We start from the raw sequence: 14,371 nt of genomic DNA on the forward strand, positions 1-14,371 counted from the left end.
TCCCCATCAAAATTCCAGACATTTTTCTCAGAAATGGAAAGAACTATCCAGACATTTATATGGAATAATAAAAGACGATGCATAGCCAAAGCAATGCTGAGCAAAAAAAAAAAAATAAAGCTGGAGGCATAACACTACCTGACTTTAAGCTATACTACAAAGCTCTAATAACCAAATCAGTATGGTACTGGCATAAAATCAGACACACTGATCAATGGAATAGAATAGAGAATCCAGAAATCAACCCACACACTTACTGCCATCTGATGTTTGACAAAGGCACCAAGCCTCTTCACTGGGGAAGGGACTGCCTCTTCAGCAAATGGTGCTGGGATAACTGTATATCCATATGTAGGAGAATGAAACTAGATCCATACCTCTCACCATATACTAAAATCAACTCAAAATGGATTAAGGATTTAAATATACACCCTGAAACAATAAAACTTCTTAAAGAAAACCTAGGAGAAACACTTCAGGAGATAGGACTGGACACAGACTTCTTGAATAAGACCCCAAAAGCATGGGCAACCAAAGGAAAAATAAACAAATGGGATTATATCAAACTAAAAAGCTTCTGCACAGCAAAAGAAACAATTAACAGAGTTAAAAGACAACCAAGAGAGTGGGAGAAAATATTTGCAAAATATACATCTGACAAAGGATTAATATCCAGAATGTATAAGGACCTCAAACACCTTTACAAGAAAAAAACAAGCAACCCAATTAAAAAATGGGCAAAAGAGCTAAGTAGGCATTTCTCTAAGGAAGATATACAAATGGCCAACAGACATATGAAAAAATGCTCAACATCACTCAGCATCCGGGAAATGCAAATCAAAACCGCACTGAGATACCATCTAACCCCAGTTAGGATGGCTAAAATCCAAAAGACTCTGAACGATAAATGCTGGCGAGGTTGCGGAGAAAAAGGAACTCTCATACATTGTTGGTGGGACTGCAAAATGGTGCAGCCTCTATGGAAAATGGTATGGCGGTTTCTCAAACAATTGCAGATAGATCTACCATACGACTCAGCTATCCCACTGTTGGGAATATACCCAGAGGAATGGAAATCATCAAGTCGAAGGTATACCTGTTCCCCAATGTTCATCGCAGCACTCTTTACAATAGCCAAGAGTTGGAACCAGCCCAAATGTCCATCATCAGATGAGTGGATACGGAAAATGTGGTACATCTACACAATGGAATACTACTCAGCTATAAAAACGAATGAAATACTGCCATTTGCAACAACATGGATGGACCTTGAGAGGATTATATTAAGTGAAACAAGTCATGCACAGGAAGAGAAATACCACATGTTCTCACTTATTGGTGGGAGCTAAAAATTAATATATAAATTCACAGACACACACACACACACACACACACACACAAACCGGGGGGGGGGGGTAAGAAGATATAACAACCACAATTACTTGAAGTTGATATGACAAGCAAACAGAAAGGACATTGTTGGGGGGAGGGGGAGAGGGACGGAGGTTTTGGTGATGGGGAGCAATAATCAGCCACAATGTATATTGACAAAATAAAATTAAAAAAAAACAAAAGAAATAGAGACCATGGTACTTTTTCCTCTTCCGTCTGTATTCTGTACACCTTTTATTACTTTTTTTTTTTTTTTTTGCTTTACTTCAGTGGCTAGAACTTACATTATGATGCATGCAATAAGAGTGGTTAGAGTGGGTATCCTTGCCTTGTTCCTAATCTTCGGAAGAAAGCATTAAATCTTTCATTAAGTATAATGTTAGCTGTAGGTTTTTATGCCCTTTATCAAATTGAGCTAATTGTCCTCCATTGCTAACTTGTTGAGAGTTTTTGTCATAACTGTGTCGTACATTTTTTGAGTGCTTTTACTGTGTCAATTGATGTAGTCATATAATTTTTCTGTTTTGTTTTGTAGATATGTTGTATTACATTGATAGATTTTTGAATGCTGAACCAGCATTCCATACCTGGTATAAATCCCAACCAATCACCGTGTATAATTCTTTGTATACATTGTTGGATTTAATTTGCTAATATTTTGTTGGATAATTTTTGCATTTAAGTTCATAAGATATATTGGCCAGAAGTTTCATTTTTTTGCACTGTTTCTCTGCTTTTGACCACTTTATATGGCCTTATAAAACGAGTTTGGAAGTGTTCCCTACTCTTCTATTTTCTGAAAGAGATGTAAAATTGATTTTAATTTTTCTTTAAATGTTGATAGAATTCTCTGGTGAAAACATTTGGGCTTGGAGATTTCTTTTTCTAGAGGCTTTAAATTATGAATTAAATTTCCTCAATTGTTGGAAGGATATTCAAGTTACAAATTGCTTCTGGGTGAGTTTTGGTTATTCATGGTTTTCTAGGAATTGATCCAGTTCTTCAAAGTATTTGAATTTATGAGTGTAGGGTTGTTTGTAGTATTCCCTTTATCATCTCTTTAATGGCTACAGAATCTGTAATGAGATCATCTGTTTTGTTCTAATATTGGTGATTTGTGTCTTCTCTCTCTTTTTTATTTCTAAGTCTTGCTAGAATATCAATTTAATAAAATTTTTCACAGAAACAGCTTTTTGTTTCATTGATTTTCTCTGTTATTTTTCTATTTTCAATTTTATTGGAAATCAATGTTTTTGAGTTCTACTCTTATTATTATTTCCTTTATTTTGCCTTCAGTTTATTTTCTTCTTCTAATTTCTGAGATAGCGACTTGAGTTATGAATCTGAGGCCTGTCCTCATTTACAACATTTAGTCCTATAAATTTCCCTCTCAGCACTGCTTTAGCTGCACCCCACGTATTTTGATGTTATAGATTAATTTTCTTTCAGTTCTATGTGTTTTTTAAAAATTTTTATTTGAGGGTTCTTCTTTGACACATGAATTGTTTAAAAGTGTATTGTTTAATTTCAACATATTTAGAGATTTTCCTTTTTTTCTTTTGTTGATTTCAAGTTTGATTCTATTATTATCAGAGAACATACTCTCTAGGATTTTAATTTTAAAAACTTTGTCAAGGTTTATTTTATGGTGAAAAATATGATAAATCTTGCTGCATGTTTCATGGACACTTGCAAAGATGTGTTTTCTGCTGATGTTGAGTGGAGCGATCTCTATATATTAATGAAATCCTGTTGGTTGATTGAGTTGTTCTGTTATCCCTTCTTCTTTCTCCTCACTTTTTCTGCATGGAATAGTAAACTATCTTCCTCTGCTGCTCATACTTGTGATTTTAATACCTCACCTTCCTACCCTATAGTGTTCAACTCTGGCGACTCACGATAACCCCTTGGACACTGCCCCCAGAGATTTCGATATAATGGTGTCAGGTAGAGGTCAGGCATGGGTATTATTAAGGCTCCTCAGATAATTCTTGAACTGAAGGGATTAATCAAATTATTTTTCTATCTATTTATCCTTCTAAGAAGACTTCTGGTGTTAGATAGTAGCATCATCTAGCAATATCCAAATTCAATAACCAAATGTTATTGCAAAAACAGTGTATATAAAGAAAAATGCTTATCACATGATTTCTTACTCAACCAAAAATATCCTTTATCTGAGATCTTCAGATCTTGTCTAAACAGTTACCCACTAATAGAATATGCAACATCATTTGATTACATATCTTAGATAATCAAAATATCCAAAAAGGAAATAAAACTTCCACCACCTTACATATGATTACATCTTTTGAAACTGAAGGTACATAGTTTATTTTATTTTTATTTCAATGTAGTCACAGTTATTATTTTTTTACTGTATACTCACCAATTTTTGTAACAATGTTGGCTAGTATAAATTCTGACATTTAAAAAATTTTTTTCTTGTGTGTTATACAAACACGCGATATGATCGACTAACTTTATTTTTAACTTGTTTTTTGCTTTATTTTAGTTTTGTGTAAGAATGAGTTGTAGGGAAGTTCGATTCCATATTAATTCCACTTGTGTTGCATCTAGAGATTGCAATCTGCATGGAGTAAGTAACAGCAGTGTTCATTTTAAGCAGCATGCTTTTAATAATTTAATAAATAATTTGGGGTTAAAAAATTATTTGAATGTTTGTCATTTTCATGGTATTTTGTGTCATTTAACAGTCTATAATTTGTAGATCCAATCTTGTCTTCTTAACAAACTTGCTAAGCTATTTATTAGAGAAGATAAAGGGAAAACATTTTTGATGTATAAAATATTTGGTAAATATGTGGGGTGAATATGCTGTAAGCACCAGAAGTGCCTGTGTAACTGTGTAACCAAAATTATCTTATTTTTATAGAGAGAAGGCAGAAACTTATAATGGTCATTAGAATTTTCTTGCTAGTCTTGCTGGTTAATTTAGATTCTGTGATGGGAGTTGAAAGATTTTTTTAAAAAAGAAATTGAGTTGGTGACAGATGTTAGATGTACTTTCCAAAGTATGGACAATAGCAAGGAAAATTTGACAGATTTGTCTGTTAAGATAAATTTTCTAGAATCAGATGCTCTGTGGAGTAAGTATAGACAAATCACTGGTCCCCACTAAAAGCCATTTTTATACAAAAATTATTCTATTTTTTATTATTCTAGATTTGCAACAATTTTAACCACTGCCATTGTGATAAAGGGTTTTATCCTCCTAACTGCAAACCAAGGAAAGGAGAGTTTGGAAGTATCGATGACGGACACATGATCAAAACTGGTTAGCATCCTTAAAATTTTATTAGCTGAGTACAATATGTAAGAGAATAAACTATTGTTTCCAAACTAGATTACAAAGTGACTGATGTCAACATGGCCTTATTTGATTTGTAAAATTTAAAAACTCTTGACAGTGTAAGTTTGTACTCTTTTTTTCTTAGCAGCATTGACACTTTTAAGAAAAAGTGTACTTAATGTCAGTCAATTTTAAAAGTAGAAATTCCAGTGCATAAAATTTGACCAGTTTATTTAAATTGTCCATTTCGGATTGTCTCATATGTTATTAGTTTAAAGTAGTGTCAGCAGTCGTTATATTAATGCCCCTGGAATCTTTCAGACTTTTTTCTTCCTATTCACTTCGTAATTAGTTGTCTTTCCCCTGCATTGTAAAGGCTCTATACTAAACTTTTGAAGTGTCCTCTTTCGAATTTCACCCTTGATGTTCCTGAGTAGCATTTTGAAATCAAACAGGTCTAGATAAGACTGTAATCAACTAGGGGGAGTTCCCTGGTTTTTAGAAGTTATTGCAGCCCACCCTAAATAACTGGAGGCATAGACCAACTTTTTAGAGATACAACATACAGCCATATTGAACTGTTTATCAGACTAAAAACAGCATAATAATTTAATATATAATATATAACTATGCACATATATTATTATCTTTACATAAAAATGTGAAAATGGATATTTTTTGAATTATATATTATTCCATATTATTTACTTTTCAGTTGCATAAATGTTTTTTTTTAAACAAAACAATAGGACTACTTAAATGTGTCAATTGATAATAGTTTATAGCATAACTAACTAAACAAATTCTAAGTCTGAGAAAAAATATAATGGGATTTTATAATGAGAAAAAGAAAGTTGGTTTGTTGCCTGGATGATCCGTCCAGCACTGAGACAGGTGCAATCAACTAACCTATTGTCACAAATCAGATGCTGCTCCTGTTACTCTGGAGTGTGCTTCGGGGAGAGAGGGGCCCTCTGTCTTTTTTCTTTCTTTCTGATAGTGGCCATCCTGATGGTTGCAAGGTGATATTTTTTGTGGTTTGATACTTTCTATAGGTATAGAAGGATCTGTAGGTAATAATTACCTTTATAATTTTTAAGAATGTGATAGTTTCATTGACGATTGTTATTGGGAGATCTTTTCTGTCGTACTTTTAGCACGTTATTTCTTACATATAGAAAGCCTACTGATTTTTGTGTGTACATTTTATCAAAGGACTATCACTATTTTCAGAAGTCTTTTAGTTGATCTTTTGGGGGGTTGACTTTTTTAAATGATGTAAACTGCCTGCAATTAATAATAACTTTGTCATGTCTTTTTAATAATAATTTCTCTATCTTTCCTCTTCTTCAGTTAATCTCCCTCTCTCTCTGTCTCTCTCTCTCACTTCATAATTGCATCGGGTAACCCATTCAGAATAAAAGGAAATAATCATGAAAGTGGGGTTCATTACTTTACTTCCAGGAAAATCTCTATAATTTTATCATGAAAAGGCTGCTGCCTTTGATTTAATATATTTATCCTGTTGAAAAAGTACTAATCTCCAATTTAATTTTTTAAAATCAGGAATGTCTTTTAGATTTTACTAAATGCATGTATGGCACCTATCGAAATGATCATATTGTTTCTCATATTGCCTTTGAAAATTTTCTAATACTAAACCATCTTGCTTTCTAACCTGATGTTCTTGAGACTAAGTAGTGAATGTTGCAGAGAAGGGAAGTTTTAACAGGAGGTCCATGTCAATTTCTCCCTTCAAGAGGTGCCCTGGGGAGTAAACGACCTCATTCATTCTTTTTTGAAAACATAATATATTGGGCTGCTTGGGCTTCCATGACAAAACACCACAGACTGGATGTCTTAAACAGCATGCATTTATTTTCTCACAGTTCTGAAAGTTAAAAGTTTATGATTGAAGTGCTGGTAACTTTGGTTTCTGGTAAGGGATCTCTTCCAGGTTTGCAGACAGCCACCTTCTTGCTGGTCCTTATACGGCCTTTCCTTTGTGCGTGCAGAGAGAGAAAGATATCTCTGGTCTCTCTTCCTCCTTTTGAAAGGAGACCAGTCACATCAGATTAGGGCTGTATGATCTCATTTGGCTTTAATTATCTCCCAAAGGCCATCTCCAAATCCCCTCACATATGAACTGAGAGGGACACAATTTAGTCCGTAACATTGCACCCTGTGGCCTTCCAAAGTCAATTCATGACATTCATTCAACAGTCCCAAAAGTCTTAGCCCATTTTAGTATCAATTCTAAGTCCAAAGTCTCATCTGAATATTATCCAAATCAGGTATGAGTAAAATTTGAGGCATGGTTCATCCTGAGGCAAAATTCCTCTCTGGGGTTTGAAAAAATAAATAAAAATACCCCCCCCCCCCAATTCCTCTCCAGCTGTGAACCTGTGAAACTAGACAAGTGTGTGCTTCAAAAATAAAAAGGTGAGATAGGCACAGAATAGACATTCCCATTCCAAAAAGGGAAATTGGGGGGAAAAAGGAGGAGTAACCAGTCCCCAGGCAAGTTTTATTGGATCTTGAGGCTTGAGAATAACCCTGTTTGGCTTGATATTCTTTATTCCCTCATCACTGGGATGAGGGCATCAGACCACAGTCCTGGGTCGCGGCTCCATCCCCTTGGCTCTGGGCGGCTGCCCTGCCCGTGCCCTCTTCACAGGGACCCTACTGATAAGGCACTGGGCTTGGGCAACCTGTTCTACCAAAATTGAGGAGGGGACCCCCACTCTCTGAAACCAAGAAGCGGGTGGGAGTCTGCCCCTTAGTCGATGTTGGCAGTGGCAGCCCTGACGGTCTTTGAATTGCCTTTGGAATCATTCTTTTCTTTTCTGTTCTTGGAGGATAAAGCATGTTTATAGCCAAATAGCTCTGTTGTCCTGTCCTGTTTGCTTTGGTCAAACTGGCAGTGCCTCTTCTGATCTAATTCCTCCTCTGCTGGCATAGTCCATTATTCCTGGCTTCTGCTGAGGCGGCTGGTTAAATCCGTGATTCACATTTGTAATCTTTTTATTAAATGGTTTTCTAGCCACACCCTTGGTATTCTCTCCTGAACATGTTTCCTCATTTTTTAAAGTAAGGATAGGCTGAAAACTGCTTAACAATGACTTCTTTAGTTACTCTCTCCTCTCTATGCATTTTACCACAAGCAGTCAGAAAGACTCAGGACAAACCTTCAACATTTTGATTATAAATATTCTCAGTTAATTATCCAGTATTTGGGCTTGTGAGTTCTGTCTTCCTTAAAACATTACCACACAATTTAGCCAAGTTTTTTCCACTTTATAACAGGAATCACCTTTTCTTCACTGTCCAATAATATATTCTTTATTTCTGCCTGAGACCTCATCAGAAGCGTCTTTAATGTTTATATTTCTACCTGCATTCTGGTCACGATTACTTAAGTATTTTCTAAGAAGATGTAGGCTTTCTCTCTTTTCTTTCTGAGTTCTTACCAGAATTACCTCTGACATCCATATTTCTCCCAGTCACTTCATGGCAATCTGGGCTTTTTCTAGCATGCACCTTAAAACTACTCCAGTCTATAACCAGTTCCAAAGCCACTTCCACATTTTTAGGTATTTGTTAGAGCTGCACCCCACTCCTTGGTACCAAAATCCGTTTTAGTCAGGGTTTTTCTGAAAACAGAACCAGTAAGATATACATAAATTATAAGGAATTGGCTGACATAATTATGGAGGCTGAAAAGCCCTAAGATCTGCAGGGTGAATTGGCAAGCTGAAAAGAAATTGAAGAAATGTATGCAAGTATTACACAATCTATGATATCACGTGGTGGGAGGTTGCGAACTCAAACATCAGCACAACACTAGTGATAGTCCATTTTATACATTCGTGGGGTTTTTTATTTGTTTTTATTGTATCTATAATATTTATGAATAAAATGATTAAGGTTTGGGAATAATGTTGGTAGGGATATCTTCTCACCTTTCATTTGGTTAATAAAATCTCCAACATAATTTAAACTTGATATTTTTAATTCTAGGTAAAAGTTATTTGGAAGGAAGACATGTCACTCTTCAAAAACACCAGTTTCGACTCATTTTCTACGTCTCTCTACCTGTGTTTATTATTACTGTTGCTGTTTTAATAACACAGACTAAATTAAGAAAGCTATGCTACAGAGGGGAAACTGAAAGTGAGAGGTATATGTGTGTATGCATATATGTTTACTCTTATTACATTAAATAAGTCAAGAAAAACGTATTCATGTTTCATCAGTAATAACCCAAGTCTACAGGTAAGGCAATTAAAGGAGAGGTCGAGGAACACATTCCAAACTGGTCTGATGTCCCTCATGCTTTTTCCAGTCTTACTCATTACTAAGACCACCCAGTTTACCACCAGCATCACTGTGGGGGAGACATGGCTGCCACGCGTGTTTTGGAATTATATTCAGCCTTTTAGTTCACTGCTCCTGCCAAAATAGTCATATCGTCCATGAGCTTCATGAGAATAAGTGACACTGCATTTCAAGGGAACTTTCAAAAAATAAGTTAATTAGGTGCAGAGTCTCAGGCCAGTGGAAAACGTCTTTATTAGAACACCTTTCTAACTCAGAGAAAAATCTATTAGCCTGCTTCCATAATATTTATTTTTCTAAATATTGATATTGCTAATTTGTGAAGTCTTTTCTTAACTAAAAATTACAAGTGTAGTTAATAATATCAGGTTAAAGAGACAAGAGGCAACATTGCATAGTAAGAAAGAAATTGCACGTAGCATTAGAAAACCTGGTATTAAGCTGTAAATATTGCATGTAAAACTGTGATATCTTGAGCAAGTGATTTAATCTCTATGTACTTCAAATTATTCTCTGTAGGTCTAAAATGGAGATAATAGCTTTCCAATGTATCAGAAACTTTTGGATACATAAATTTATTAAGAAAAATCAGTATATTATCTGTAATCAGTTGCACAAATATTTCAACATTATATTGAGCTCCTTATTCATAATTTGCAGCATTTTTCCACAGCATTTTTCTAGTTTGACCTTCCACGCACTGATAAGAAGAGAAAAGATGAGAATATTTTATGGGAGGGAGAAAGAATTACATAAAAATATATAGAAAAATTAACTAAAATTTTGAGTGCTGCTTTATGGTTTTGGCTTAATTTGACCTGAGGAGCTAGGGAGATCACAGAATAATAGGGCCAGGCTGAACAAATGTAGGCTTACAACATAAATACTTGATTCAGTGTAAAAAGAGGGCCAGAAAGTCAATTAACAACGTGAGGGGCTGGATGGCATTTGTTCTGATATGGAGACAGAACCTGTTTTATTTTTCTTTTATGTTGTTGGAAGGAGATATTTATTTGAATCATGCTGTTTTTGAAGAACATTCTTCATCCAAACAAGTCATTTAACTGTTCAAGATTTAAAATTTCCCAGCTTTAAAACAAATTTTGTCAATTTCCTAGATCTGTATCAGAAGAAAGCAGCAGTAACAGCAAGTTACCCCCCAGTGAGAGGTGAGTGTCAACAAAGGGACTAATTATTTGGCATCGTATGTGTTAATCATTATTTAGAAGCACAGAAAGATGATTAATTTGAAACCAAAACATTTGTTCATAATATTCTTTATGATTTTTATTGTAGGTTATCTTCTAATAATAAACAATGAAATTGAGTTTCTTGGTGGCCCAGCCTCTCCTCCCTGGCCTGTACTAAAGGAAGGACTTTGGTGGCCCCACACCAGCATGTAGAGCACATAAATTCTGGGAATTTTTGGACAATTGGGAAAAAGCACTTATATTTTGATAATACATTATTGCCATTTAAAAATATGACTAATACTCTAAAGGATGCCACATGTGCTTACAGTTATGCTATTTCTGTATCTCAGAAAAAATTACTGTAGTAAGATAAAGCTTTGACGTTGTTACGCATTTCACTGTCTTAATTCATCTGGGAAAGTAAATTTAGAAATCAGAGTATGGAAGGATTAAACACAAGATTCCTGGGTAGTTGGGCACTGGATTGGTTCAGGCACCAGAGGGGCATGGCTGCTCCACTGATCCTAGGCTCCAAGTAGCCAGGGCAGGATACAGCAGCAGCTGGGATGGGGGAAGTACAGCACTTACTTCCTAAGCAGTTTGTTCCCAGCAGGTAGGGAGCTACAGCAGCTTGGCTTGGAAATGGTGCACGGACATGGTGGGAGCTCGGCATAGTGTTGGTAGAGCCTCAGAGATAAAGGCCTGTGGTGGCTACTGGCACCCGCAGTAGGATGCGCTCTAGCAGTGGCTCTGAGTTCCAGATGGTGCAGTGCAGTGGCACCACAGGCCACAGGAACGGAGGCACGGCGTGGGCTGATTTGCTGGAGTAGCATTGCTGTGCGAGCTCCAGGCAGGTGCCTTCGCTGGGCTCAGAGCCTGGAAGGACTAAAGGATTCTCTAGCAACAAAGACTGCAGGTGTCCGCGGCAGTGATGCGGGCCGCTGGGAGCTCCATGCTTACCTTTTCCCTGCAGAAGGAAGTGTCGCTCCTGGTTCAGAACTAATCTCTACTAGGACGAGAGGGTGACAAAGGCAAGGTGTTTGCTTTCCTTCTCTATGCAGTCGTCCTGAATTTCTGTGCTCCAGAGGGTTTCTGCCACTCCCTTGATAATCTTCAGTGCTCTCCTTTAATCATTTTGGTCAAAATGTAGTTTTTAAATTTATTGTTTTGGTCCTCTTTGGTGTTGTGGGGAGGCACCTCTACCTGGCTATCTTTCTGAGGTCACTCAAACTATTGTAACGGTGCTGGATAAATCACTTAATTTCAGTATGAAATCAAAGGACAAGTACTGAAAATAACTATGACGAATAATGTGTTAACAAATACTGTAAATTGATGTAAATTGTCACATAAGTAACATTAAAGTAAGGGGGAAAATAAACATGTAGTGTTCTTGAATGTGATTAAAGTTGTTATCAACTCAGAATAGACTGTTATAAGATATAATATGTAAATTGCATAATAACTACAAAGAACATACTTATAAAAGTTACCTTAAAGAGAAAGAAAGAAATCAAAGCATATCAATACAAAAACAAACAAACACACACAAAGAAACACAACCATAGAGAAAATAGGCACACCTGTGACTTGGCGGTTCCTCTCTGGGTTTTATCCCCAATAGCAATGATTGCTTTTTCAGCAAAAGTAGCAGAATGTCTGTAGCAGCTTTATTTATAATATTGAAAAACTTTAAAGAGAAGAAAAGATATGTAAATTGTGCTATATTTATTGAATGAAATGCTGTACAGCAATGAATATTTAAAAACTGTTAGATGCAACAACTAAGATAAATTTTATAGAAATAATATTGAAAGAAGCCAAAAACAAAAGAGTATTATTCATTTTTTATGCAAGTTGACTGTAGGCAAAACTAATCTCTAGTGATAGAAGTTAGAATAGTGGGTACCTTTAGGAGCAATTGACTGGGAAGCAAAATGAAGTATATTTCTGAAATACTGGTAATAATTTATTTATTGATCTGAGTGGTGATTTTGTTAACTCATCACACTGAAGATTTAAGACTTGTACACATTAAAGTATGTATGTACAATGGGAAAGGTATAAAATACTTGTTCAAAGGAACTTCAAAAAGTTTATGAAAAACAGAAGAGATAACACGAATCTTTCCATAAACTTTTTGAAGTACCTACATATATCAAATACCTAGAAATAAAGGTATTGTAGCATGTGCAAGACATACACACATCAAAATGTATTATGAAGAGGCATTAAAGAAGATGCAAAAAATTAGAGAGATGTACAGTGTTTCCAGTTATTTACTGACATTTTCATGGCCAAGTGATTTATGATGAAGGAGACATTTCAGTGAAATAGGAAAAGTATGGTCATTTCAATGTATGATCAATTCTTTATGAAAAAAATATCTTGACTACTGCTTGAAACACACACAACACACACACAAAACACTACTTTCAACACATGCAAAACAACAAATACAACAAAAAACTATTCCAGATGGGTAGTAGATATAAATGTGAAAGGTAAAACAAAAAAATATCTAGAATACAATAGTAGACACAAAATGTATTAACTATAAAAGAAACCCCGTGGCTTTATTAAAATGAGAAAGTTTTAGTCATTAAAATACACTATTAAGAGAGTCAAAAGCCAGCAATAGAATGGGAGAAAATATATTTGCAAAAAGATATATATTCAACAAAGTACGTATGAAGAGAATGTAAAAAGAACTCTTACAAAAGAGTAAGTAAAAGACAGGCATTCTGAATTTTTTTAAAAAAATAGGTAAAGTATTTTACATGTACTTCCAAAAAGACAGTATCTGTATCAGCAATTCATATATAAAAAAAGTGTTGAACCTTGAGTCAAATGGAAAATGCAGATTAAACACAGTATGACGCTACTGAGCACACAGCAGGATGGCTGTCACTGCACAGACTGACAGTGTCAGTTGCTGAGGATATGGGGCAACTGGCACATTCATATATCCTTGAAGGGAGGGTAAATTTGCAAAATCAGTTTGGAAAACTGTCAGAACCTAATCCTAATTAAAGCTGAGCCAAAGTGTATCCGTGTTTGTAAACCAGCAGATCCACTTGTTGATGTGTCCATATGTGTATCAACAGATACGCACAGAAGTGCTCACAGCAAACTAGTTGCGATATTAAAATATGGGAAAACAACCTAACTTCAAATCTTATTGTGTTTTCCACGACACCAATAATGTATGTTTATATATATTTAACATAAACTCAGTCGAAGGGATTTTTGGAGACATGGGCAGGGAGAATTGGGAAAAATATTCTGAAATGCATATGAAAGGAGACTGTGTTGTAGCCATGGAAATCTCAGTATTAAATAACATTGATTTCAATATAGAGCTTTTTATTTTTAAATAATTTTTTTTATTTTTAATGAATTGTGAATATGTATTAAAATAAATGAGAGCTTGGTAGATATATGACTTAAAGTAAAACTTGTCATAATCACGATACCTAAAGAAAATCTCCATTAACAATTTATGTGTACATCTTCTCCAGTATTTTTCTAAATAAGCAAAACATTGAAAATACTTATACTTTTTTTTACTTCAAGAATATTATGGGCAACTTTTCATATCTTAAAATAGAAGCCTATATCATCATTTTATGATACATAGTATTCAATTTTAAAATAGAAAATATTTTATTTAGAACATCCATTATTATGCATATTTTATCTATTTCCAGTTTATAGTTATTACAAACACTCTGTAATACATATCCTTGTATAGATATACATCTCGAAGCAATTTTCCAGTTACAGCCTAGGATAAATCCACAGAAGACAGATTGATCAAATATCTATTTTAAAATATCTATTGCCAAATTATCAATCCACTTGTACCAAGTTATAATTTTCACAAGTAATTTATTTTTAGTCAATTGGACATGTAAATGGTATATTTCGTGAACCCTAGCATATTTTGACATTTACTTTCTTCTACTATCCTATTAAATTTTCTTTGTGATTTTCCACTATGTCATTTAGTAATGAGCTGTCATTATAATATTATTATAATGAGTATAATACTAGAAGTAGAAAATCCACAATATGATCATATGGAATTAGAGGTGTTTTGAGGCTCCCTTTAGTTTGAGAGATGTTTAGTATA

The 14,371-nt window shown here is 34.8% G+C and overlaps 1 protein-coding gene across 1 annotated transcript in view; it reads left to right on the forward strand.

The window, feature by feature from the left end:
- The window catches only part of LOC134361752 (disintegrin and metalloproteinase domain-containing protein 5-like), a 155,557-nt gene extending 145,111 nt beyond the window's left edge, over positions 1-10,446 (forward strand). Inside the window, exons 17-21 of the mRNA XM_063076730.1 lie at positions 3,908-3,991; positions 4,579-4,690; positions 8,726-8,878; positions 10,162-10,212; positions 10,340-10,446. Of these exons, the coding sequence (XP_062932800.1) occupies positions 3,908-3,991; positions 4,579-4,690; positions 8,726-8,878; positions 10,162-10,212; positions 10,340-10,446 (507 nt within the window). The remainder of the gene's footprint in view (positions 1-3,907; positions 3,992-4,578; positions 4,691-8,725; positions 8,879-10,161; positions 10,213-10,339) is intronic.
- The last annotated feature ends 3,925 nt before the right edge of the window (positions 10,447-14,371 follow it).

Source organism: Cynocephalus volans, chromosome 13 (genome assembly GCF_027409185.1).
Source record: "Cynocephalus volans isolate mCynVol1 chromosome 13, mCynVol1.pri, whole genome shotgun sequence".
NCBI classification, from domain to species: Eukaryota; Metazoa; Chordata; class Mammalia; order Dermoptera; family Cynocephalidae; genus Cynocephalus; species Cynocephalus volans.